The 27719-nt window shown below is 40.7% G+C and overlaps 3 protein-coding genes across 7 annotated transcripts; 2 read left to right on the top strand and 1 right to left on the bottom strand.

Annotated features, from left to right (window-relative positions):
* On the bottom strand, nucleotides 1-27719 carry LOC107783575 (nicotinamidase 2). 5 transcript variants are annotated; one of them, XR_001647478.2, is made up of 4 exons: nucleotides 27158-27719; nucleotides 26053-26311; nucleotides 25796-25841; nucleotides 25065-25407 (listed from the first exon to the last, which is right to left on the bottom strand). XR_001647478.2 is itself a non-coding variant. In XM_016604564.2 (3 exons), exons 1-2 carry the CDS (start codon nucleotides 27495-27497, stop codon nucleotides 26061-26063), a joined length of 591 nt encoding a protein of 196 aa, XP_016460050.1. In that variant the 5' UTR covers nucleotides 27498-27718; the 3' UTR covers nucleotides 1-132; nucleotides 26053-26060. The 5 variants fall into 5 exon arrangements, 4 of the variants coding, with proteins under 4 accessions (XP_016460050.1, XP_016460048.1, XP_016460049.1 ...); XM_016604564.2 differs by lacking the exons at nucleotides 25065-25407; nucleotides 25796-25841 and adding an exon at nucleotides 1-132 and having other exon boundaries at nucleotides 27158-27718; XM_016604562.2 differs by lacking the exon at nucleotides 25796-25841 and having other exon boundaries at nucleotides 27158-27718.
* LOC142163996 (uncharacterized) lies at nucleotides 9166-9672 on the top strand. The gene has a single exon (XM_075221156.1). The coding sequence runs from the start codon at nucleotides 9166-9168 to the stop codon at nucleotides 9670-9672; it is 507 nt and encodes a 168-aa protein (XP_075077257.1).
* LOC107783574 (putative mitochondrial protein AtMg00820) lies at nucleotides 12708-13064 on the top strand. Its single transcript, XM_016604559.1, has one exon. It carries the CDS (start codon nucleotides 12708-12710, stop codon nucleotides 13062-13064), a length of 357 nt encoding a protein of 118 aa, XP_016460045.1.

Below are 27719 nucleotides of genomic sequence, written 5' to 3'. Positions count from 1 at the left end.
AAATAAAGAGTAAAGCTAGATAAGGAAAGGGACTTCAGGGGCTACGATCGTCATGCAGATATACCTCAAGTCTTTGTGAAAAGCTAATTCGAGCAAGCCTCCACTAGTTACTGCCGGGACCAACACCAGAATCTGCACAAGAAGTGCAGAAGTGTATCATGAGTACAACCGACCTCATGTACTCTATAAGTGCCGAGCCTAACCTCGACGAAGTAGTGACGAAGCTATAACAAGGCACTCACTATAAACCTGTGCGAATATGAATGAAATAATAGCAGAAATAATACAGGAAAGCAAGAATTTAACATAAAATCGGCACTGAAAACACATAAAAAAGGGCCCCACATATGCTCAACTCCTCAATTCTACATGGATACAGTAAAAATAGTTAAACACAGTAATAAATATCTTCTCTGTTGCGGCGCGCAACCGATCCACAATTATATATAAATAACAAGTTTTCTCAGTTGTGGTGTGTAACCCGGTCCCCATATATATATATATATATATATATATATATATATATATATATATATATATATATATATATATATATATATATATATATACTTCTCTGTTGCGGCGCGCAACCGATCCACAATTATATATAAATAACAAGTTTTCTCAGTTGTGGTGTGTAACCCGGTCCCCATATATATATATATATATATATATATATATATATATATATATATATATACCGTAATGTGCAACCTGTTTCCACACAGTAATACCAATAGAAACTACTCACAAATGAAAAAGGTTTAATCTTTGATGGAATTGAAAAAGTCAACAAAAGTCAACCCCGGGCTCGCTTGTTCAAAATCCGAGATCGAAATCAAAATCTAATTATCCATTCACCCCGGAGCCTAGTTATATGATTTGTTTCAATATCCGACCTCAATCTGAGGTCTAAATCTCAATTTTACAAAATCCCTAATTTCTACCATGGAATTCAAATATATGATGTTTAAAACTCATGAAATGTAATAGGAAATTGATAGAAAATAAATTAAAGTTGCTTGCCAATGAATTTGGGAAGATATGGTTCTTCAAAAATCGCCTCTAGAGTGTTTGGGGTTGAGAAATGGTGTAAAATGAGCTAAGTCCCGTTTTTTCCTCTTTTATCGAGCTACAGGTGCCGCAATTGCGATGTCCTCAAATGCGACACACGGATCGCAAATGCGATCAGTGCGTCAAATGCCCAGAAGTCGCAAATGCGACATTTTGTTCGCAAATGCGAAAGGTCCCCATCGTAAGTGCGCCCAAATGCTTTGCAAGCTGACAATTGTTACCAGTGGTGGAAAATGTGACCAATATGTTCGCAAAAGCGAACATTTTCCTCGCAAATGCGAGGTCACCCAACCCAGGCCCATGCTCGCAAATACGAGCCAGACCTCACAAATGCGAGATCTGCAGTAATGCACCAGCAGTTGCAAACTATCCCAAACTCATCTGATATTCACTCGTGCCCCTCGGGCTCCAAACCAAACATGTACACAAGTGTAATAATATCATACAAACTTGCTCGCTACCTCAAATCATCAAAATAACATCAAGCAAGAATCGATCCTCAAAACTCAAGATTTTTAACTTGAAACTCATTTTCATAATTTTTCACATAACGCGCCGAAATGCGCTCGGATCACCTCCAAACCCCAACCAAACATGCGTTCAAGTCCAAAACTATCATACGAACCTACCGAAATTGTTAAAATACCGATCCGAGGTCATTTACCAAGAATGTTGACCGTGATCAACTCAAGTCTCATTTTAAGCCTAAAATTACGTTTTCTTCAATTCTTTATGCAAAAACTTTCCGAAAAATGACACGGACCATGCACCAACTCAAGAAACATTAAATGGAGCTAATAGAGGTCTCGGAACATGGAAATAAAGACTAGTACTCAAAATGACTTATCAGGTCTCCATATTCTCCACCTCTAAAGAAATGTTTATCCTCGAACGGACATAGAAAAGTACCCGGACTGGTAAAAAGGTGGGGGTAACTACCTCACATCTTGGACTCGAACTCCACATAGCCTCCTCAATCGGATGACCCCTCCATAGCACTTTCACATAAGGGAAACTTTTGGATCTCAATATACAAACCTGTCGGTCTAGAATAGTCATCGGCTCTTCCTCGTAGGTCAGATTTTCATCAAGTTGCACCGTGTTGAAGTCCAAAACATGAGAGTTGTCCTCATGGTTACTTCCGGAGCATGAAAACGTGAAATATCCTGCTAGGCTAGGAGGAAATGCAAGACTATAAGCAACCTCCCCAACTCTCTCCAAGATCTCAAACAAGCCGACAAACCTTGGGCTCAACTTGCCCTTCTTCCCGAATTGCGTCACGCCCTTTATAGGCGATACTCGGAGAAGCAACTTCTCACCCACCATGTAAACTACATCTCGAACCTTTCTGTCCGCATAACTCTTCTGCATGGACTGAGATGTACGAAGCTGCTCCTCAATCACCTTAACCTTTTTCCATAGTATCACGGACCAAATCAGGGCCCAACAATCTAGCCTCTCCGGGCTCAAACCAACCAATTAGCGAAACATCGCCTCCCATATAAGGCTCCGTACAGATCCATCTGGATGCTCGACAGATAGTTATTGTTGTAGGCGAATTCTGCTAGAGGTAAGAACTGGTCCCATGAACCTCTTAAATCAATAACACAAGCGCGTAACATGTCCTCCAAGATCCGAATTGTGCACTCGGACTGTCCGTCCGTTTGAGGATGAAACACGGTACTCAGCTTGACCCGCGTGCCCAACTCACGCTGCACGACTCTCTAAAAATGCAATGTGAACTGCGTGTCTCAGTCATAAATGATAGACATGGGAATGTCGTGCAGGCGGATAATCTCCTAGATGTAAATTTGAGCCAACCGCTCTAAAGACGCCACCGGAATGAAGTGTGTGGACTTAGTCAACCCGTCCACAATAACCCAGACTGCGCCATATTTCTTCATGGTTCGTGCTAAGCCTACTACAAAATCCATAGTGATGCGCTCCCACTTTCATTCCGGTATATCTAATCTTTGACTCAACCCACCCGATTTCTGATGCTCATACTTCACTTGTTGACAATTCAAACACCGAGATATATATGCAACAATGTATTTCTTTATTCTTTGCCACCAATAGTGTTGTTTCAAGTCATGGTACATCTTCATGGCACCTGGGTGAATGGAATAGCGTGAACTATGAGCCTCTTCAAGGATTAACTCTCTCAACCCATCAACATTTGAAAAACAAATCCGGCCCTAAATCCGCATAACCCCATCATCACCAATCATAACCTCCTTAGTACCACCCCGATGCATCGTGTCTTTCAACACCAATAAGTGAGTATCATCGAAATGGCGAGCCTTGATACGCTCCAACAACGAAGATTGTTCCACAAAACAAGCAAGAAACCGGCTAGGCTCTGAAACATCTAACCTCACAAACCGATTGGCCAAAGCCTGAACCTCCATGGCTAGTTGCCTCTCTACTACCGGTAAATATGTCAAATTGTCCCTTCTCTCAGCCTTTCTACTCAATGCATCGGCCACTATATTGGCCTTTCTCGAATGATATAATATAGTGATATCATAGTCTTTCAACAACTCTAACCATCTTTGTTGTTGCAAAATAAGGTCTTTCTGCTTGAACAGGTGTTGGAGACTCTGATGGTCGGTATAGACCTCACATAGAACATTGTATAGATTGTGCCTCCAAATGTTCAACGCCTGAACAATGGTTGCCAACTCTAATCCATGCACAGGGTAATTCTTCTCATGAACCTTCAACTGCCGAGACACGTAGGCAATCACCCTACCGTCATGCATCAATACTGCGCCAAGCCCAATATGTGATGCATCATAATACACAATGTAAGATCTCGAACCTGTAGGCAACACCAACACTAGGGTTGTAGTCAATGCAGCCTTGAGCTTTTGAAAGCTCAACTCACACTTGTCGGACCACCTGAAAAGAGCACTCTTCTGGGTCAACTTGGTCAATGGGGCTGGGATAGATGAAAATCCCTCCACGAACTGGCGATAATAACCCGTCAAACCCAAGAAGCTTCGAATAGGTCTAGGCCAGTTCTGAACTGCCTCAATCTTCTTACGATCTACCTTAATGCCCTTGAAAGATACAACATGGCCAAAAAGGCAACTGAGTCCAACCAGAACTCATACTTTGAAAACTTGGCATATAACTAACGATCCCTCAGAGTGTGAAGTACGATTCGAAGATGCTTCTCATGCTCCTCTCGACTACAGGAGTAAACCAAAATATCATCAATAAATACGATCACAAAAGAATCCAGATAGGGCTTGAACACCCGGTTCATCAAATTCATAAAGGTTGTTGGGGTATTAGTCAAGCCAAATGACATCACTAAGAACTCCTAGTGACTATACCGAGTTCGAAAAGCTAACTTAGGGACATCTAGTGACCTAATCTTCAACTGATGATAGCCAGATTGCAAGTCAATCTTGGAGAATACCTTGGCACCCTGAATCTGGTCAAATAAGTCATCAATCCTAGGCAACGGATACTTGTTATTGATAGTGAATTTGTTCAACTGCCGATAATCTATACACATCCTCATCGGTCCATCCTTCTTCTTCACAAACAACACCGGTGTGCCCCAAGGAGAGACACTAGGCTTAATGAATCCCTTATCAAGCAAATCATGCAACTAATCCTTCAATTCTTTCAACTCAACTGGCTCCATATGGTATGGTGCGGTAGAAATGGGATGAGTGCCCGGAACCAAATCAATACACAAGTTGATATCTCTGTCAGGTGGCATCCCCTAAATATTTGTAGGAAACACCTTTAGGAACTCGCGCACAACTAGTACTAAAACCATGGAAGGAACCTATGCACTAGGATCACGGATATAGGACAATTATGCCAGACACCCATTCTCGACCATACGTCGAGTCTTCACATATGAAATGACCCTTATAATGGAATGGACAGGGGTCCATCTCCACTCCAATCAAAGCAACCCCGTCATAGCTAAAGTCATAGTCTTCGCATGACAGTCCAAAATAGCGTGATACGGTGACAACCAATCATGCCTAAGATCACGTCGAAATCCACCATATCAAGAAGTAGAAGGTCTACCCTAGTATCATAACTTTGAATAGTGAACAAACAAGTACGAGATACCTGGTCTACCATAATAGAATCTTTGATAGGCGTAGATACATAAACAGGAGCACTCAAAGAATCACGAGACATATCCAAATATGAAGCAAAATAGGATGAAACATATGAATAAGTGGAACTCGAATCAAATAGAACTTATGTATCTTTATGGCAAACTGGAATAATATATGCGATGACCGCATCTGACGACTCTGCCTCAGGTTTGGCTAGGAACGCATAAAAATGAGGCTGAGCCCTACCAGTCTAACCTCCGCCTCTCGGACAACCTCTAACTGGCTGGCCTCCACCTCTAATTGCCTGACCTTCGCCTCTAGCTAGCTGAGCGGATGGTGGAGCAACCGGTGCTAAAACCATGGCACGAGAACCCTGCTGAGGCATGCTACTCTGAAGTCTAGGATAGTACCTCCTAATATGACCTGTACCTCCACACTCAAAGCACACTCGCGGCTGTTGTGGCTGTTGAATCTGGGACTAACCCTGACAGCCCGAATAACCACTGTGATAGTTTTGAATCGGCGGTACACTGATGGGAGCTGGAGGTGCACTGTAGTCTAGATGCTCAGGACGAGACCCATAAGAACCACGACTAACCGAAGCACCGTGTGATTCCTGAAGTGCTGACTAGACTAGCCTGATATGATGGCCTCTCCCAAAAGAACCCCGGCCTCCAGATGACGCACCAATGAAACCACCAAAATGACATGGCCTCTTCTCAGATGTCGCTTCTCTACCTTAACCACGAACCCTCTTGATCCGTCTAGCAATCTCTACAACCCGGTTAAAAGAAATATCATCCTCAGTCTCTCTATCCATCTGTAGACTAATACCAAAAGTAAGGCCATTAATAAATCTCCTCACCCTCTCCCTCTCAGTAGTAATCAAGACAATTTTATGGTGAGATAAATCCACGAATTTGGTCTCGTACTGGGTAACAGTCATGCTACTCTACTGGAGGCGCTCAAACTAGATGAGGTACTCCTCTCTTAAAGTAAACGGAATGAACTTCCCCAAAAATAGTTATGAGAACTGATCCCAAGTGAGTGGAGGTGAACATGCTAGTTTGCCTCGAACATACACCTGCCACCACCTCTTGGCGGACCCGTGTTGCAAAGTCGACTCCATTGGACTCCACAATACCCATGTTTCACAACACTTCATGGCAATGGTCTATGAAATCATATGGGTCATCAGAATATGTGACACCAAAGCGAACAGGAAATAACTTAGTGAACTTGTCCAACCTCTTCAGTCCCTCGGACGACATAGCGGGCCTCTCCATGGGTAGAGTAGCAATGAAAGGCTGAACTACTCCACCTGTTGGGACCGCCGGAGTCTGACACATGGGAGACATCTGCTCCGGAGTGTGAGTTCAGGGAGTCTAGGCTCCTCCCCCAGTCTGAGATACAGCTAGTTCCATAAGAAAACATCGGCCAAGGCCACACTCTCCATAAGGCCCACTAAGCAGACTAGGGCATCCTGAAGTACGGGAGTAGTTATGAACCCCTCAGGGACCTGAGCTAGTCCAATTGGTGCAGTCTGAACAGGGATCTCCGCCTCTTGCTTGGCCCCTACCTCGGCCCCGGCCCCTACCCCTAGTAGTGTTTGTAACCTAGGGTTCCAGCTCCTGCCCGGCTATGGATGATGTGTGTGTTCTCACATTGTGTGAGAGAACGAGAATAGAATAATTCAAACTCAGTGATAGAAATAAAAACGTACGATAGAGAAGGAAAGAAGTGAAATTTTCCTAAAGCTCTATAGCATCTAGAAGATAAGTACAAACGTCTTTGTACTGATCCAATAGACTCTACTAAGCTTGCTCATGACTCGTGAAACCTAGTAAACCTAAAGCTCTAATACCAAAGTGTCACGACCCGAAATCTCCACCGCGGGGTCGTGATGGCGCCTAGCGTCCACTTGTTAGGCAAGACAACATTAGTACACAATTACTCATTTTAAAACCAAATTTGAAAGCAATTTAATAAGAAATAAAGATGTAGAAATTCAAAATAGATATAATAACCCCAAACACTGACTAATCAAATCCTGGAACGAAAAAGGTTCAATCTTTTATAAAATTTAAAAAGTCAACAAAAGTTAAACCCCGGCTAGCTTGGTCAAAATCCGTGATCCAGATCAAAATTCGATTACCCATTCACCCCCAAGCCCGATTATGTGATTTGTTTCGAAATTTGATCTCAATTTGAGGTCTAAATTTTAATTTTACAAAATCCCTAATTTCTACCCAAAATCTCTAATTTCTACCATGGAATTCAAAGATTTGATGCTAAAAACTCATGAAATATAATAGGGAATGGAAAAAAAATGAATTATAGTTGCTTACCAATGAATTTGGGAAGAAAGGGTTCTTCAAAAATCGCCTCTAAGTGTTTGGGGTTGAGAAATGGTGTAAAATGAGCTAAGTACTATTTTCCCCCTCTTTTATCCAGCTGCAGGTGTCGCATTTGTGAACACTTGTTCGCAATTGCGATGCCCATAAATGCGACACACAGATCGCAAATGCGATCAGTGCGTCAGATGCCCAGAAGTCAAAAATACGATATTTTGTTCGCAAATGCGAAGTGTCCCCCATCACAAATGTGCGCAAATACGAAGCTAACAATTGTTACTAGTGGTCGCAAATGCAATCAAGATGTTCGCAAAAGCAGTTGCCCATACTTTGCAAAAGCGAATATTTTCCTCGCAAATGCGAGGTCGTCCAGCCTAGGCTATGCTCGCAAATGCGACCTCTTGATCGCAAAAGTGAGGCTCGCAAATGTGAGCTAGACCTTGAAAATGCGAGATCTGCAGTAATGCACCAGCAGTTGCAAACTATGCCAAACTCATCTGATACTTACCCAAAACGCACCCGAGACCCTCGGGCTCCAAATCGAACATGCACACACATGTAATAACATCATACAAACTTGCTCGCTACCTAAAATGATCAAAATAACATCAAATAACAAGAATCAGTTCTCAAAACTCTAGATTTGCAACTTAAAAATCATTTTCACAATTTTTCACATAACGCGCCGCAATGTGCTCGGGTCACCCCGAACCCCATCCAAACGTGCGTACAAGTCCAAAAATATCATACGAACCTATCAGAGTCGTCAAAACACCGATTCGGGATCGTTTACCAAGAATGTTGACCATGGTCAGCTCAAGTCCCATTTTAAGCCTAAAATCACTTTTTCTTCAAAATTTGACACAAAAACTTTCTAAAAAATGACATGGACCATGTACACAAATCAACAAACATAAAATGGAGCTAATAGAGGTCTCATAATATGGAAATAAAGGCTAGTACTCAAATAATCACATTGATAATCTGAAAAACCTATCATCTCAAGTGTTAGCCGCTATTGTTTTCTCCAGGTGCACTCAAGAACAAAGCTGTTACAAACCAAGGACTAGATCCCAACACTGAAGATGTCTTGAGTCCTTAATTTTGTTGAGTCTATGTCTTTTGTTCTTTACTTGTAAACCTACATAGCTTTCTAGAAGTATTTTGTAGGACATTATTCAAACATTGTTGTTTTGGTTGTTTGACTAGAGTTAGGCAATGAGCGTTGCTATGTAATAGTGTTATTGCAAAGGGCTTACAATAGAGTTGTTGTAAAGGGTGAGGGATTAAGAGTTTAATTTCTAGATTGCAATAGATTGTAATATAAATTTTGCTCAGTTTAGTGGAGTTGAAGTCCAACTGGGGTAGGTCATAATTTTTAATCCCTTGAGCAGGGATTTTTTTACGTAAATATCGTGTGTTCTTTACTTACTGCTTGTTTATTGTGGGAACTGGTAGAGAACCTGGTTCTCTATACTATTTGGTGGCCTTTTAGTTTTTATCAATTGGTATCAGAGCAAGTTCTTTTTAAAAGGTTAACACCTAGAAAAGATTTTCACTATGGTTGCTCTACCAAACCTTGAGGAAGGACAATACCCCTAAGATTCAACGGCAAGTACTATGGATGGTGGAAATAAAGAATGCATGACTTCATCATGGTTGAGGACTCACAGCTGCGGGACGTAATTTGTGATGGACATTTTGTTCCTATGAAAGTTGTTGGAGTGGGAACAAGGATAGTCCCAAAGACTAGAAAAGAATATAACGATGCTGATAGAAAGGCTATTGAAAAGAAATTCAAGGCAAAGAAGATTCGTGTATGTGGGATTGGACCATACGAATATAATCGCGTCTCAACATGTAAGTCTGCTAAGGAGATCTGGGAAGCTCTCAAAATTGTCCATGAGGGAACTACTCAGGTAAAGCGGTCCAAGATTAATATGCTTATCACTGAGTATGATCTTTTAAAAATGAAAGAGGATGAGTTCATTCAAGATATGCATACACGTTTCACCTCCATTATCAATGAGCTTCATTCTCTTGGAGAAATCATCCCAACAAATAAGCTGGTCCGGAAGATATTTAGCATTCTACCAGGTTCCTGGGAAAGTAAGGTGAATGTCATCAATGAAGCCAAGGACCTGTAGAAGCTGACCATTGATGAGCTAATTAGAAATCTCAAAACCTATGAGATGAAGAGAAAGAAGGATCTTGAAAGAAAAGATCCCAAGAAGGAGAAGATCCTGGTTCTCAAGGTTGCCAATAACAACTCTAGTAGTGATGAATCTGACATGGCGTATCTGACTCGAAGATTCCAAAAGATGGTTTGAAGAAATGGTGGAATTTCCAAGAGAGGAATTTCAAGTAGGAACTCCAAAGGAAATAATTGATGCCATAAGTGTGGAAAGCATGGACACTTCATTAAAGACGATCATCTTCACAAGCAGGATCACTATAAAAATAGCACTGATAAGACAGCTAAGAGGAACCCAGTCCCTAATAGGAGGTTCAAAAGAAAAGATGTTGCTGACAACGTGGTGAAGCATGCATTGGCTGCCTGGGGAGATTTCTCCCGTGAATCTGAAGGTGAAGATGACCAAGGAGATACATCCATGACAGCTGTTGAAAATGAATCCTCAAATATATGATTCTATCTTTGCACTCATGGAAAAATCCGATGATGATGAGGACAGGTATGAGGATGAGGTAAATTTTCTTGTTGTTCTAATAAACCTAAAATCTTACTCTCAAAAGAAATTGATGTCATTAGCAAATGTGTTAATCGATGCCAATCGTAGCCTTTTGATGTGAAAAATGTGTTAACTGAAGAAATTGGTGATGTAGAACAAGAGAGGGATGATATGGTAGTTACAATTTTTGATTTTAAAGAACATGTGGAAGAAGTTACTAGAGAAAATATCTTGTTGAAAAATCAAATGGAAAAAGGGATGAACATCCCTAAGAAAAAAAAAGTGGCTAGGGAGGCTCAACTTGAGCTTGAGAGCGAGCTTAAGAAAATTAAAACAAGTATTAATGCTGATCTTGAAAAGAATAGACAACTTCAGGGGGATCTAAAAAGGGTTAAAAATGATCTTGATAAGTCACTTAACTGGACCTGGTCTTCTGATGTAATAACGTGTATGTAGAAGAGTAATGGTGGAAACAGGCAAGTAATCGGTTCCAAAAGGCCAAAACTTCTTATAATCCCCATAGTAAGTATGTAACTATGGATGATAATTAGTTGTGCCTCATTATGGTCAAACTAGCCATTACAAGGATTCTTATAAAGTTATAATTCAGTCTCTATAGAAAAACAATTTTTTGTTGAAAAGAAGCCTACTATTGAGAAACCTGGTTCTCTAAGAAGAAAATATGTGTTGCTTGCATGGACAAAAAGAATTTTTATTCACCCGTTCTATCATTATTATGGACCCAAGCTGGCTTGGGTTCCTAAGTCTAATCAGTGATATTCTAAACAGGCTGGAGTGAGAGAAAGAATTCAAAAATGGTACATAGATAGTGGTTGATCGAAGCATATGACTGAAAAAATGGATGATTTCCTCTTACTCAAGGCTTTCCAATGTGGGAGTGTGTCCTTTGAAAATGGCAAGAAGGGCTATATTCTTGGTGTTGGGAAAATCGGCAAAACAATCTCCCATGCAATTGAAAATGTATACTATGTGAATGGCTTGAAATATAGCCTGTTGAGTGTGTCTTAAATCTGTGGCAAGGGAAATAAAGCAAAGTTCTTGTCCAAATCTTGCACTGTCACCAATCTCAAAACTATTGAAGTAGTGTTGATAGCCAAAAGGTTCAAAAACATCTATGTTGTAGACTTTGACTCACTGAATGGTGGTGATTTAACATGCCTGAGTGCCATTGATGATGATGTTGAGTTATGGCACAGATGACTGGGCATGCAAGCTTGACTTTGATGAATAAGTTGATCAAGAAGGACCTGGTTCATGGGCTGCCTAAGTCAAATTTCAAGGATCACAAGGTGTGTGATGCCTGTGCAAAAGGAAAACAGATCAGGTTCTCGTTTAAACCAAATAAAGAAATGAGCAACTCAACGCCACTTCATCTTCTTCATATGGATCTTTTTGGACCTATGAGGATTCCAAGTAGAGGAGGAAAGAAGTACATCTTTGTGATTGTGGACAACTATTCGAGATTCACATGGACATTGTTTCTGAGGACCAAGGATGAAACATTTCCAGTATTTGTTGCATTTGTGAAGCAAATTCAAGTGAAGCTGGGAAATCATGTTGTGAGTATCGGATCCGATCATGGAACTGAATTTGACAATGCCAAGTTCGATGAGTTTTGTGTTAAAAATAGTATAAGTCACAACTTTTCAGCTCCTAGAACACCTCAGCAAAATGGTGTTGTGGAAAGAAAGAACATGACCCTTGAAGATATGGCCAGTACAATGTTGATCGATAGCGGTGTGTCCAAAACTTTTTGGGCTGAAGCAATCAACACTACATGTTACTTGATTAACAGGTGCATGATCAGGTCCCTTCTTGAGAAGACTCCCTATGAATTGCTCAATGGTAGAAAACCCAAGCTAACTTACCTAAGAACGTTTGGATGCAAATATTTTATCCTCAACAATGGTAAGGAGGCTTTGGCAAAATTTGATGCAAAAAGTGATGAGGGAATTTTTCTTGGTTACTCCTCTCAAAGTAAGGCATACAAAGTCTACAACAAAAGAACCCAATGTGTAGAAGAAAGTGTGCATGTGATCTTTGATGAATCCCATGAATCAAGTGAGAAAGGGTCACATAACAAGGAAGATGAATATGGAGAATTTTCAAAAGTTCCTGGAGAATCCGTAGATATTGCAAATGAAAAGAATAATTTGATGAGTCAAGTCAAGCAAAGCGATGAAGAAGATCCAACAGAACCTCTAGATGACATAGAGGAACTTGGTCCCTCTATTACCTCGACTGAAGCTGAGCATAGGATTGTTGATGTTGTATCTGGTACTCCTGATGTAGGACAAAGGAGTGGAAGTCATACTTCTATTGATGTCATTGATGGTTCAAATATGGAGGGACATGGTCCCTCTAATCCTAAACTTCAAGTATCCAACTAGAAGCACAAGAGTTCACATCCCCTTCAACATGTGATCATACCTTTAGATTCTGGTATTCAAACTAGATCTAAGGCAAGAAACATGGTTGCCTTCTTAGCCTTCCTATCTCAAATCGAACGTAAGACCATAAAGAAAAAATTGAATGATGATGACTGGATAAATGCTATGCAAGAAGAACTTCATCAGTTTGAGAGAAACAAAGTGTGGCACCTGGTTCCTCGACCTTTAAACAGAACAGTGATTGGAACCAGGTGGATGTTCAAGAATAAGCTTGATGAATTTAAAAACACAACAAGAAATAAAGCAAGGTTGGTGGTCCAGGGATATAATCAAGAAGAAAGGATTGACTATGATAAGACATTTGCTCCAGTTGCTCGGGTGGAAGCTATGAGGATTCTTATAGCTTTTGCATCTCATGTGGAATTCAAATTGTTCTAAATGGATGTTAAAAGTTCCTTTCTAAATGGATATTTGAAGGAGGAAGTATTTGTCGAGAAACCTCCAGTCTTTGAAAGTCATGAGCATCCTAAGCATGTCTTCAATTTGACAAGGCTCTATATGGTTTGAAGCAAGCCCATCGAGCATGGTATGAGAGGTTGTCAAAATTCCTTCTTGAAAATGGCTTTACTAGAGGGAAAAATGACAATACTCTATTTCTGAAGAAAGAGAGAGAAATCCATTGTACAAGTCTATGTTGATGATATCATTTTTGGTGCAACAAATGATTCCTTTGTGAGGAGTTTGCAAAGCTCATGGGATGTGAATTCGAGATGAGTATGACGGGCGAGCTAAATTTCTTTCTTGGGCTGCAAGTGAAGCAAACCTCAAAAGGGACCATGATCAGTCAACAAAAGTACATTAAGGAGCTACTGAAAAATTTGAGATGGAAAATTCTAAGACCATTGATACTCCCATTGCCACTGCTACTCGATTAGACATAGACGAACCTTGTTCTCCTGTTAATGAAACTATGTATAGGGGTATCATTGGATCTATTCTGTACCTGACTGCTAGCATACTTGATATAGTCTTCAGTGTTGGGTTGTGTGCTAGGTTTCAATCAAGCCCAAGAGAATCACATTTGAAGGCTGCTAAAAGATTTCTGAGTTATCTCAAGGGAATGCAGGACCTGGTCCTCTTCTATCCCTCGGGGGATAATTTGATTTAATTGAATATGTTGACGCTGATTATGCTGCATATTTGGTAGAGAGGAAAAGTACATCTATAATGGAACATTTTTTGGGGTCATGCTTGATCTCATGGGGTACAAAGAAACAAAACTATGTGACTCTTTATAATGTTGAAGTTGAGTATGTGGTTGTCGCCTCTTGTTATGCACAATTGCTTTGGATCAAGCAACAACTTGAGAATTTTGGTGTGTTTACGGATTGTGTACCCTTATTATGTGATAACACAAGTGCTCTCAACAAAGCAAAGAATCCGGTGTAGCACAAGAGGAAAAAGCACATTGATATTAGACATCACTTCTTGAGGGACAATGTTGAAAAGGGTCTAATCTGTATGAAGTTCTGCAAGACGAAGGACCAGGTACCAGATATCTTCACCAAGGCACTGAGCAGATAACATTTTGAAAGAAACCGTCTGGAGTTGGTGTTGATCAAGCTCAACTAAGGACCTAGTCCTTCAATGATTGGCTATGTGAAGAAAGAAAGGTACAATGCTAAAAAGTATATTTTTTTTACAACAACTAACTCAAATCTATACTCTATACACGCATGGCAGACTCAAGACAAAACAAGTGAAGAATAACATTGCACACCTAGAAGCTTTTTCTGACATATTCAAAAAAAAAAGTCAAGGAACCTAATTCCTGTGACTCGGGTCAGTAGTTCTTTCAACACTTATATGTTTTTTAAACTGCTGAAGTGTCATGTCATTAATTTAGTCCCGCTTGTTCCAATTTCTCTTACGCCCAAACATTACATCCTCTCTAAACCGACTCGTTGCCCTATTTCTCTCTCACACTCGTTTGTAACTGGTCCATTTCCTACTTTATAAATCTAATACGTGTCTCTTTCTTCCCTCAAAAGTTAGAAAACTGTCACTCTCTCTCTGTTTGAACTCTTCTCTCCACGTATCTTCCAAGCCAACTACAACTATGTCCCAACAAGAATCTCAATCTCCTAAAATGTATGAAGACAACACAACATTGTCCCCTTCTAAAGTAACATCTCCATCTGAATCTAAGACAAATGATTCACCCCCAAAAGCCCCAATTCCCACTAAAACCAACCCTACTTTCACTCCTTCCAAATCATCAGGTTCCGGTCCCCCAAAGAAGCCGGAAAAGCCAAACTCCCAAAAATTTTGTCTCATTCCTTTCTCCTTTTATTCCTACTGAAAAGCCTGACTCCGAGCAAACAGTGTATGTGTCTCGATTTGTTCAAAACACAGAGGAAATCGGAGAAAATGATGATGGTGTTGAGGTGACTAGTCAGAATGTCGCGACAGAAGAAGTTAGGTTGGAGGAACAAGTGAGTTCTAGTGCTATTGTGGAACCGCATGCACCTGAAGAAGATGTAAATCATGTTGCTGAAGGAGATGCTCAAATACTCCTACTAAAACATGTAATTTACACTCTCTTTCTACTGATAAAGGGATAGAGTCTGAGGAGTTTGTGGGAAATCTAAGTGAAAAAGATAAGGGGAGGTCGAATATTCTTGAAAGTGAGGCTGAGATTGTGGAGGGTTTTGTTGAGGCCTTAAGGGCGAGTGGTAGGGGTGAAGGGACTCAGGGGGAACTGCAGAGTCAAAGGGAACTAGTGAACCAGGGGGAACAGGTGATTGTGAGTGAAATAGGGGAATCCTGAAGACCTCATCCCCCTCCCCCCCCCCCCCACTTAGGGTTATTCGTCCTTCGTCTGGACTCAGAACTTCTCCCACTTGGGATGAGACACCAGGTTCCATTAGGCCTAACCTGGACAGTTCTGAAACACCCCTTTTCACATCCCACATTCTTGTTCATTTAGAAATTGTGTATCTTGAGATGAGACCTGGTTCTGCCAGTCATTCTCATGAAAGTGTTGATGTTGATTCTGATGACCAATCTATAATAAGCTTTATAGATGCAAGGGGTGGTGCCAAGAAAAAGAATAATATTGCTCACAAACCCCCCACTACAAGGCAACCGAGAAAAGCTGAACTTGATAGTGCTTTGAAGGCAAGTAAGGAGAAGAAGATTAGAATAAGGCTGGTGAAGAGCTGGTTAGTGGATGAGGAGGAGGTTCCACCTGCAGATGTGGTGGATGTTGATGAGGAGGAGGTTATGAAGGAATCACCTCTTCTTGTAAGAAATAATTCAAAGAAAAGTGTTGTTAGTAAGGGAAAGGGACAAGTGTCTGAGAAAGCAATTCCGAGAAAAGATGATGAAGAAGTGGAGAAAGAAAAAGAGGAGAAAAGAACTCTCAAGAAGATGAAGAGTACTAGCGAGGAACCTGGTTCCTCCAAGAAGGCAAAGGTAGAGTTGTGAGAGCTAGAAAGAAAGGTCAATCTCAAAACTCAAAAGGTACTGCTGGGTAGAGTCTTTGACCCTGATATTGGTGAACATGCAAGTATGAAAGAGCTAGTGGACATTGTGGAGTTCCAAAAGTGGAGCCATCTCTTTGCACCCTCAAGTCCAAAAGCATATGAGGATGAGGTGAGAAGTTTTTATGTTGGTCTGTTTGTTGTGGATGAGAACATATTGTGCTTGAACGTCAATGGGAAGGACTTTGTGCTGGATGAGAACACTCTTGGGGAAATTCTTGAAGTGCCCACAGATGGGCTGAAAATAGTGGAGGAAACTACTTCATCTGCTTTCAAAAAACCTGATTGTGAAAAGGGAGGTTACTCTATCAGGGGAGAGGGTGTATAAGAAAGCATTTAAGCCAGAGTATCAGCTATTGTTCGAGATGGTGAAAAAAGTGTCGTTACCTCGGGCTGAGAGGAGATCTATAGCCTCCATTGCAGACCTAGTTCTCATCGAGGCGCTGGCTTATTTCACTTCTATCAGTATTTCTGGAATCATGATTGAACATATGATGAAGGTGGAAATCTTTAAGGATTGGAAGCATGGTCCTCCATATGGGTTCCTTCTCACAAAAGTCTCTGAACATTTTGATGTCCCATTGAGAAAAGTTATTATGGGGACTAGGAAGAAAATGTTCACCATGAGTACACTAGAAGAATGTGAATGTGTGCTGAAAGGATGCGTGAGCATCAATTCAACCGACTTTCAACTATTTGAAGCATAGGAGTAAGCAACTGCAAAGATCAAGTGGCTTCAGGCTGAAAATGTTGTCTTAAGGTCCAAGCTCACTCAGCAGAGCACGGAACCTGGTTCCAGTAGTTCCATGGCAGAAGAGAATTCTCAGTTGAAGACTGGGAATGTAAGGTTGAGGAAACAGGCTAAGGACCTAAAGGAACAGATGATCACTGATCAACGTACTGCAAATGAAAGAGTGGACAAACTCCTCAAAGCCTTTGCTCCTTAATCCTTCCTGTTTCCTGCCAAGTGCTTCCTATCTCTATCCCTCTTTTATCCCATCAATATTCCGTCCTTTTTGAAGTTGTTGTTGATGACTTTGGCATGTTGGCTTTTTAAAAACCTGTAATATTTGTGTTGTGGGTACTGCTGTTACTCTGTTTTTAATCTTTATCTTAAATGGGCAATTACTATCTTTTTGTGCAATATTACTCTTTTGTGTTCTGTTTTTGACCATGTTGTATGCACACAAGTGGCATTAGTTAATGTTGTTGGAAATCTTGGTGTATGTGCTTATTTTGTCATTCTTTTCAATAATGTCAAAATGGGGAAGATAATTGAGAGGGGTAACAATAGAATCTGGCATCTGATTCGTAGGGGAAACATGTGGGAATCTGGTTCTCAGGGAGGGAATATCAATTATGGGTTTGTCATCATCAAAAAGGGGAAAATTGAAAAGTTATATTATTATGGGTTTTGATAATTTGTCAAACTCTATTAAGGAACCAGATAGGAACCTGATGCAATCAGTTCCTCTGTGCCTGTTGTGATATGCTTCGATGTCTAGCCGAACGTTCTCTAGAAACCAGATAGGGGAAGAGATAAGGGAATAGATATGATCAATTCCCCATTAGTCGTACAGTCAACTCTATAATTGTAGAAGTTGCCTTACTGTACCGACTTACAACAGTGCAGCGGCTCAGCTGTTGTTACTAGAGCCAAACCAATTGTATCTATCTATTCTCACATGTTCTCTCATTAATATAAAACATGATACAAGATTCGACCTAACACTTGACAATCTGAAAAACCTATCATCTCAAATGCTAGCCGCCAATATTTTCTCTAGGTGCTCTCAAGAACAAAGCTGCTACAAAACAAGGATCAGATCCCAATACTGAAGATGTCTTCAGTCCTTAAGTTTGTTAAGTCTTTGTCTTTTGTTCTTTACTTGTAAACCCACACGGATTTCTAGAAGTATTTTGTAAGACATTATTCGACCATTGTTGTTTTGGTTGTTTAACTAGAATTAGTCAAAGAGTGTTGCTTTGTAATAGAGTTATCGCAAATGGCTTATAATAGAGTTATTGTAAAGGGTGAGGGATTAAGAGTTTAATTCTCAGATTGCAATAGGTTGTAATATAAAGTTTGCTCAGTTTAGTGGAGTTGAAATCCTACTGGGGTAGTTTGGGGGTTTTAAACCCTTGAGCAGGAAGTTCCACATAAATATCGTGTATTATTTACTTACTAGTTGTTTACTGTGGGAACTAGTAGAGAACCTAGTTCTCTATACTTTTTGGTGGACTCCTAATTTTTATCAAACCAGATTTCCAACACATAACGGGTAAAAATATCCTAATCCAAGGCCTTAACCAAATTTTACCCTCTAGTAGGGTGTGTCGTGAACAACATTTATGTCAACTGCAACGACAAGGGCATTCCCTATGTTAAAGTTGTAGTCATATGTCAGCTCTCTGAAATTATTTCTGATCCAAAACCCAAAGAACTTAACAAGTTCATAACTTACGAGTTGGATGATGTGAATGATCTTGGCTTAGTAGTACAAGTAAACTTTTCTGAATGTGGAGGAATGACTATTGGTATAGGAATTTCTCACAAGCTAGCTGATGTTGCGTCATGTTTCATGTTTTTTCAATACTTGGTCAGCCATTTCATGTGGAGATGATGATCTATGTAATTCGACAGTACAAGACACCCTTTTTTAGGATTCTAGCTTTTGTCGATCAGATTTTATATGGAGTTGTCTCATGGCGACATTTCATGCTGAAAAGGATCCAAACAAGATTTACGTAGTGACACATTCAGTGAACTTAACTAATCTGCCACTGCCTGAATCTTTATTCGAAAACATAATGCAATCTGCATTTGTAGTACCATTCTTCGATAAGGGTAACGAAGAAGAAGCTTTTAAGTTTATGGACAAAGTGATAGAAGCTATGTAGGAAATTAACAGTGATTTCATTTCAAAACTCAAGAAGAATGACCAAGGGTTGAATGTCCTCCGGGAGAGAGCATATGATAAAAGAAAAAGTCATACTGGTCTTGTTTTTTTTCCTAGTTTGTTGTAGATTTCCCCTCTATGAGCTGATTTTGGTTGAGGGGGAAGCAGGTGTGGGTGGGATCGGCAGTTCGGGATATGATTTTTCTAGTGCTATTCTTCGACTCATATGTTTATACTTATTTCGTGATTTATGGAAACAAAATCAGGTGATGGGGTGGAAATTTGGGTGAATCTCAAAGCTGAAGACATGGCTAAATTTGCAGCTATAGACAGTTGCTTGCCTTCTGTAACTACGGGATATTATTTTTCTAGTGCTATTCTTCGACTCATATGCTTATACTTGTTTCGTGATTTATGGAAATAAAATCAGGTGATGGGGTGGAAGTTTGGGTGAATCTCAAAGCTGAAGACATGGCTAAATTTGCAGATATAGACAGTTGCTTGCCTTCTGTAACTACGGGATATGATTTTTCTAGTGATATTCTTCGACTCATTTGCTTATACTTGTTTCGTAATTAAAGTACCAAAGTTTTAGCAAACTTAGTCAAAGTAAATAATGGAAAGGTTGATAAAAAAAAAATTCAATATAGGGTAAAATAGTTATTTGGAGTGCAAGTTCAGGGACATGATGGGGGGAGCGAACATAGACGTGAGGCTTGACTCACAAGCCATCCTCAAGAGAGGAAAGTTCAAGTATCTTGGGTCAGTTATCCAAGGGAATAGGGAGATTGACGAGGATGTCACACACCATATAGGGGCGGGGTGGACGAAATGAAGGTTAGCATATGGCGTCTTGTGTGATAAAAATGTTCCACCAAAACTTAAAGGTAAGTTCTACAAAGTGGTGGTTAGACCAACTATATTGTATGGAACAGAGTGATGGCCAGTAAAGACCAATCACTCACTCGACTACTAAGCCTACGGGATAACTATTATTTCGAGTTCGAGCAATCACTCACTCGATTACTAAGCCTACGGGCTACCTTACTTCGAGTTCGAGCAAAGCACTCACTCGACTAATAGAAGCCTAAGGGCTACTCATACTTCGAGCTCGAGTAATCACTCACTCGACTATTAAGCCTAAGGGCTACTCTTACTTCGAGTTCGAGCAATCACTCACTCGACTACTAAGCCTACGGGCTAACTATTATTTCGAGTTCGAGCAATCACTCACTCGAGTACTAAGACTACGAGCTACCTTACTTCGAGTTCGAGCAAAGCACTCACTCGACCAATAGAAGTCTAAGGGCTACTCATACTTCGAGTTCGAGAAATCACTCACTCGACTATTAAGCCTAAGGGCTACTCTTACTTCGAGTTCGAGCAATTACTCACTCGACTACTAAGCCTAAGGGCTAACAATTATCTCGAGTTCGAGCAATCACTCACTCGACTACTAAGCCTAAGGTCTAATAATTATTCTGAGTTCGAGAAAAACACTCACTCGACTATTAAGCCTATGGGCTACCATATTTCGAGTTCGAGCAAAGCATTCACTCGACCAATAAAAGCCTACGGACTAACTATTACTACGAGTTAGAACGAAGCACTAACTCGACCATAAAGCCTACGAGCTACACTTCTTCAAGTTTAAGCAAACACCCACTCGGTTATAAAGGCTATAAATGTCCGAATTCGATCAAATTACCTAAAGCCTCGAACTTATGAAATCTTTCATAAGGCATGAATGAAACAAGATCTTCACAAGGCAGAAAATAAAACAGAAACAAGTCGGGAAAGGAAAAGATCTTTATATTTATTCAAGAGTGTTTACAACGTCCGAACAGGACCCTACAAACAAAATAGAAAAAACTCTTATGTCTCCTGGTTATCTCCGGAGGCGGTCTCTTCTCCATCGGGCTCCTCCCCGCTCTCAGACCCACTCTTGCTCCCATCATCATCATCATCATCATCATCGGAAGCCAAGGCTTCAGCATCGACTTTGAGCTCTTTAGCCCTTTTTATCTCTTCGGTGAGATTGAAATCTCGAGCATGGATCTCCTCGAGGGTCTCCCTCCGAGATTGGCATTTGGCAAGTTCAGCAGCCCAATGTGCTCGAGTTTAGCGGTCTCGTCTGCCCCTCTTGCTTGTACCTGAGCGGATTCAGTGTCGGCCCGATAGACGGACACGAATGCATCTGCATTGGCATTTGCTTTTTCAGCATCAGATTTGGCTTTGGCAAGTTCGGAGGTCAACCGAGCCTCGAGCTCCTCTATTTTTGAGCTTGGACCGAGCTCTTCTCCTTCATGTCTTGAAGTTGGTTTTCGGCCGATGATAATTGGGCTCAAGTAGTTTCTTTTTCTACGGCGAGACGGTCCATACCATCTTTCCATCCCAAGGTCTCCACCCTTATCATATTGACCACCTCACAAAGCTTCCCAATCACCTCAAGCTTCTGCTACAGCCGTGAGATCGAAATATTAGCCACCGTTCCGGAAGCGAGCCCGTGGGTTTTTAAGATTATCATTACCTGCTCGGTCAGGTCGGTCTGGTCTTGATAAGCCTTGGCCAACTCAGCTCGGAGGTCCTTGATTTCTTCTTCCTTTTGCCCGAAGAGCAGTCTAAGGGCGTTCCTCTCTTCCGTGACCCGTCGGAGGTCTGCTTCGTACCGGAGCAGCTCACCTCGAGATTGAGAACACGCTTCCCGATGAACCGTTGCGGCCTGCGAAGAAAGAATAAAAGAAGTTAGAAAAGAAAAACAAACATGAAGGTGGCACCAACGAAGTAAGTTAAGGCTTACCCGATTCAGAGCCTGTTATACTTCGTGGAAAAGACCCAATGCATCACTAAGGTCGGCAGCATCCTCGATACCGGTAAACAGATCACGAAAAGGGTCCTCTCCCTCATGAGGACCGTCTACCTCGAGGGCCCCAAAGCTTGGGCCTCTCGAATCACCCCTTCAGAAAAGGAGGGGAGAGTAGGCGAGTCTTCGATTACTATTGCCCCAAGCGAGTCTTTTGGGGCATTCTCCTTGGTTCGGAGAGCTTCAGGATCGGAGTCGTCGACTTCGGTGGGAGGCATTCTCGACCTCCATTAACTCGGAGACTTTGCCTGAATCCTTCTCTGATACCACCTCAGTTCGAGGCAGAGACACACAAACCACCATCGATCCAGCTGCCTTTGAGGCATCAATGGTTTTCTTCACTCGGGCCACCAGTACGGACCCGTCATCTTCTTCTTCCTTGTCTTCATCCCTTAGATGCCGAACTGATTCTTCGGTCAAAGGGATGGTATTCTTCCTCAGCTTACGAGTCGTCCTCGTCTTCGGTTTTGGATCTTCGGAAGTAGAGGCCATTTTTCTCTTATTATCCTTCACCAGTTTTGGAACAAAGGCCGAAGCCTCTTCCTCGCCGGACGAAGGCCTCAAAACCGCATCTTTGCCCAGGCCTACACACAAGAAAATTGATTAAGTATATGGAAAACACTTTGTTCGAACTATCAAATATATGAGAAAGAGGCTTACCATGATTTTTGGCCTCCCATCGGCCCTTTGACAAATCACGCCATGAGCGCTCGGCGTATGTAGAGGTCGAAGCCAAGTCCTGTACCCAGTTCTTGAGGTCATGAACTGCACCGGGCATCCAAGGAACTGCTGCATCACAAAAGGGGATATCGGTGAGAAAGAAACGAAGGGGCAAAACAATAGGAGATAACAGCAAAGTTACACTTACGCTTCATGTTCCACTCCTCGAAAAATGGCATCTTCTCGGCAGGTATTAGGTCCGAAGTCTTCACTCGAACAAACCTACCCATCCATCCTCGATCCTTGTCCTAGTCTATACTCGAGAACAGAACCTTAGTGGCCCGGCGCTGAAGTTTTATTAACCCGCCTCGAAAGTGGCGGGGACTGTACAATCGAATGAGGTGGTCGAGGGTGAAAGTCATCCCCTCGATTTTGTTCACAAAGAAACGGATCAAAATAACGATCCGCCAAGAAGAATGATGGATCTGGACTAGGGTTATTTGGTATTGACGGCAAAAATCAATGATAACAGGGTCGAGAGGACCTAACGTGAAAGGGTAAGTATACACACCTAAAAACCCTTTCACATGAATAGCAATATCCTCTTCGGGAGACGGGATTACCACTTCTTTGTTCTCCCAGTTGCAATCTTTCCTTATCTGTTCGAGATACCCCTCGGTTATCGAACACATATACCTCGATACTGGCTCGCATCGGCCGAGAACCGACGAGTCTTTATCGACCTTAAAATTGGAGGTAATAACACACGCCCCGGGAACACACTCCTCAGGCCGTAGATCCACCGGTATTTTGTCGGCGGCAGGCTATGAAGAAGAAGCTTTTTCTTTTTGAGGAACGGTTTTTGATGTTTTCACCATTTTGGTTTTGAAGATCAAGAGTAGAAGGAGATGACAAAGATGTGGTGTTTTGAAGAAAGGTTTTGCAGTGAAAATCACAGAAGGAAGATTTTGCAATAAAAATCACAGGCTTGCAGATAAACTCAGAAGATGCGAGAAAGAGCTTAGAAAATTTGAAAATTGGAGATGTAAAAGTGATAAATGGTAAAAAGAGAAGCTATTTATAGATTGGGGAATGACGATTCAATATCAGCAGTGGCCAACCACCGTCTGACACGCATTTATGTCTTGGTAAACTGAACCGACGGGACAGCTATCACGTACGTCATGGTCGGGCTCGATGCTAACGTCAGTGTATATCTGATCAAGCCATTGGGAAATTATATCGTTTCTCGCCACATCCTTCCCGAGAAACGAGGGGACTATCTGTATACGGTTGAAATCAATTTCGGTATTCGTACGACTGGTCGAGATGGGAACATAATGGACCGAAAAGCGCCGAAGAGCGTCTTCATAATTTCGGAATAAGATCCGAAGTCGGGTCACCGAGCTTCGAGTTTCAGGGACCGATCAATACCGAGCTCGAAGTCATTATCGAGCTCGAATCCAAATCGAACTATGATGCGAAGCAACGTTATCGAGCTTGAGAGCCAAAGACCGACCAATGCTGAGCCCGAATCAATACCAGGCCCCGAGTCAAAATCGAGCTCGAGCCTATAGACAAGAGTCGTTACAGCCGCATTTAGGGAGAAAATCTCAACAGGAAAAAGGGAAAAGTTGATTTTTCATGGTTCCCCACTATGTATTTTTAATTATATCTAAAATAGGATCCCCCACTATAAGAGGGATGGTTATTATCTCTGTATGGGGGAACGATTGAGGCATTAAAAACACCATAACTCAGATACTGTGCATATACTCCATATTGAGAGATTATCATTTTGAGCTTTATACATTATTTTCATCTGGCTTATTCATAAATCATCCTCCCTTAAACCTCGTTAGTATTTTCATTCTTGACAGTCAATGCTCGATATTTTCGCTTATACGATTTGTATCAAGATATACCATGTACCCTTAGAACTACGTACAAATTCAACTTTATCCGTTTTTCGAGTAAACAGTATGTTAATGGTATATATCATTAAAATTGAAATATAAATTTATATATGTGATATTATGTACAAATATGTGATCGTTTTGCCACACTTTATTGCATTAAATCAATGTTGGCATACTCGTCATCGTTTCTTAGAGCACCAAACACACACACAAAAAAAGAGGATACTATAACTGAAAAAAATTCAAAAATTGAAAGAATGAAAAATACTGTGAATACCTATTTTATTAAATGATGTAGCGTGGTGATGAAAGTGAATATTGGTTTATGTGGAAGATGGACCCTTAAGAAACCTGCAGATGGTGGTTAACTACTGTATAACAAAATAGAGATCTTTTAGGAATAAATTGATTTTATTATACATCATTGATAGTTAGTTTCCTTATGGGACAATTTATTTAATCTGATATTCATATTACTGTGTGTAATCTATATAATGGGAACATCTATATTGTAGAATACGTAATTCCTTTAGTGGTTGTAGATGGTACAATAATTTATAATTTCATAGGTAGTTATGAAATTTCTCCTTCTTTAAAAGTTGAGAATATTATGAAGACTTGGGTCAAATTGGGCGGATTGGGTTACGACCTATTGTTTAGCTCATCTTGACCCAAATGAATTTTGGGCATGATTGGGCATTAGCCTATATATTTACTCGGTCCAACTTGATCCGCCCAACTTTAGCCCAAACAACTTGTTTGCCACCTGTGGACGGACGGGATAAACTTGTCATGTATTTATTCTGTCTTACATCTACTTATTCCAAAATCTTTACACGTTAAAGTGCTTCTCCACGGTTCCTCTCCCGCTAGTATCTTTAGTTACGATATTACCTGCAAACAGCACGCCATTAGAAGAGGCGTATCCAATTTGAGGGCTATGGGTTCACGAAGTTAAGGGCTATGGGTTCACGTGAACACATACCCCTAATTTGAAAGGTATCTAACATACTTTGAAGATATCTTCCAAATTAGATTTAAAATTACTTAAATATATGTGCATGAACCCGTGCTCAAAGACTATTATGGTGCAATTATTATTGCGTGCACCTCTACAAGTGAAATTGACAATTCTCTCATTTTCAGCATTGAGTATAGATATATATGTGAAAATTACTAAAATTTTATAAACAATATAATATTGAACCTATAATTTTAAAAGTGTAGTGGGTCATAATAGGAGACTAAAGTTAAACCAGTCAAATATAAATTCTAGATTCACCTCTTCACAACAGTGCACCCATCCGCTAGAAATTCTGAATTCGCCTCTGGCCATTAGGATCTCATCAATAACATTACTAGTCAGCAACTAATCTATAACTCAATAACTATGGTAAACAAGTAAAGTCTTAAAGAGAGAGTAAACCAATGGCTATAGTTATTCACGATCTCTTTTTTTTCTTTTTTCTTTTTTTCGCAACTTCCCAGAAATCTTGCCGCTGTGCTAATTCACAAAATTTTCTAATAGCTATTTGATACCTGAGTGCTCAGGAATTTGAAAACGCAGATTGAATCCTTTTGCAGTCAACCAAATAAGTGAAACCATATGCTAAGTTCTTCAGTGTAGCATCATGCAATTCTGCTGAGGAAGTAGCAGTAGCATCTGTCGAAAAGAAGACTCTGAATCCTCTAACAAATGCCTCTCTGGCTGTTGTCTCACAACACAGGTTGGTCATTACTCCACTCACTATTACCTCCTTTTTCCCCATCTCCAACAGTTTCTCCTCTAGGTTTGTATCTGAAAATGTTTGTCAATAGTAATTAGTAGCATTACTACAGTTTCAGGAAAAAAAATGAAAAGATTCTTAAGGATCCGTTCTTGACATTAAATTTTCTTATAACCAAGAAATCTACTAGGATTGGTTCGAAATTAGGTGGATAACGAGCCTACTCCTCTACCTTTCTTCACTTAAATTCCATGCGTCTTCGACAAGGTTTGAACGTGTTGCGCTCTTACAACGAGACCGATCCCGGGGGCTTGTTCTTCATATTAACTTCCTGTTTTTTTTGCCCGGGGGGGTGTAGGGAGTGGGGTGAAGTGGCCGCGCCACTTGAAGCAGCCCCAATCTTGCATGTTTCGTGTTCTTTTTAATATATAAGAATGATGTTATTTCACTGGAGACATGTTGTATCCCACCAGCAAAGTACGCAAATATTACATTGAAAATATATATAAAGCAGAATTGACTGTTAATTAGCTGATAGGAAAACAGTGTATGATTGCTCAACACGAATCCATTAGATTAATTTTTGTCCGTGTCATATAATTTAATTACAGTGATTCCATACTTTAATAATAGCCATAATAAAGACAGTAAATTTATAATTTCATTTCGGTTCATCACTCGTAACAAATGGTTAAATTGAACAAAAAGGAACCTCGGAGCCCCCAAAAAAAATATCCACAGAACACTCTGAATCGTATTGTTCCAAAAAGAGAGAGTATATTTTATATCTAAAATTAATTTAATTTTAAACAGTTCATTTTACTCACAATCTATAGTTACACAAATATACGTGGCTTGTTTTAGACCATTCCTTACCCGATCAAATATCATGACATAAATTGAAACGGGGAAATTACCTATGAAGGCACTGTAAGTGTGTTTTTCCACCACCAAGTCGCTTTCTCTTCGGTCCAACTCCGGTATGAGTTCAGCCTCAACGGTGCCGTCTTTAATGATGTCTCCGTTCCACCACTCGTAGAGCATGCCGTAGTCATCCGGTGACTTGTGACGGTGGCGCGTGAATATCACAGGCACGGAAGCCTGTCGGCAGAGGTCGATGGTAGTGTTGATAGCGGGGAGAATAGGCTTGGCCATGGAGTAGAAGTAGTTCTGCATATCTATCACTAAAAGAACCGCAGATTTCGGGTCTGGATTTCGCTTTCGGGTTTCATATTTCCTGTATGATGAGGAAGCCATGGATAAAGATGAAGAATAGATATTGTGGGGCTGATCTTATGATCTGTTTATAAACAGGCACCTAAGTTTTCACTTTCCAGGACCTTCCACCTGTTACTTGTCGTTTTCTATCACAACAGTAGGAGTAAATTTTGGACCTTGTGATTGTCACCACTCACCAACTAGTTGAGACACTGGTAGGACCTTAGCCCTAGGATTTTAAATATTGTTTTTGTGACTCGA

The sequence above is a fragment of the Nicotiana tabacum genome, chromosome 9 (genome assembly GCF_000715075.1).
Source record: "Nicotiana tabacum cultivar K326 chromosome 9, ASM71507v2, whole genome shotgun sequence".
Classification (NCBI taxonomy): domain Eukaryota; kingdom Viridiplantae; phylum Streptophyta; class Magnoliopsida; order Solanales; family Solanaceae; genus Nicotiana; species Nicotiana tabacum.
Note: the sequence above shows the minus strand (reverse complement) of the source record. Positions and strands in the feature narration are given on the sequence as shown.

Bases quoted from the DNA above. Each gene is read 5' to 3' on its own strand.
- LOC142163996 (XM_075221156.1), top strand. From the start codon at position 9,166: ATGCATGACTTCATCATGGTTGAGGACTCACAGCTGCGGGACGTAATT.
- LOC107783574 (XM_016604559.1), top strand. From the start codon at position 12,708: ATGGTTGCCTTCTTAGCCTTCCTATCTCAAATCGAACGTAAGACCATA.
- LOC107783575 (XM_016604563.2), bottom strand. From the start codon at position 27,497: ATGGCTTCCTCATCATACAGGAAATATGAAACCCGAAAGCGAAATCCA. The intron at 26,312-27,157 runs GTAATTTCCCCG...AAACATTTTCAG, and splicing joins CACTTACAGTGCCTTCATAG to ATACAAACCTAGAGGAGAAA.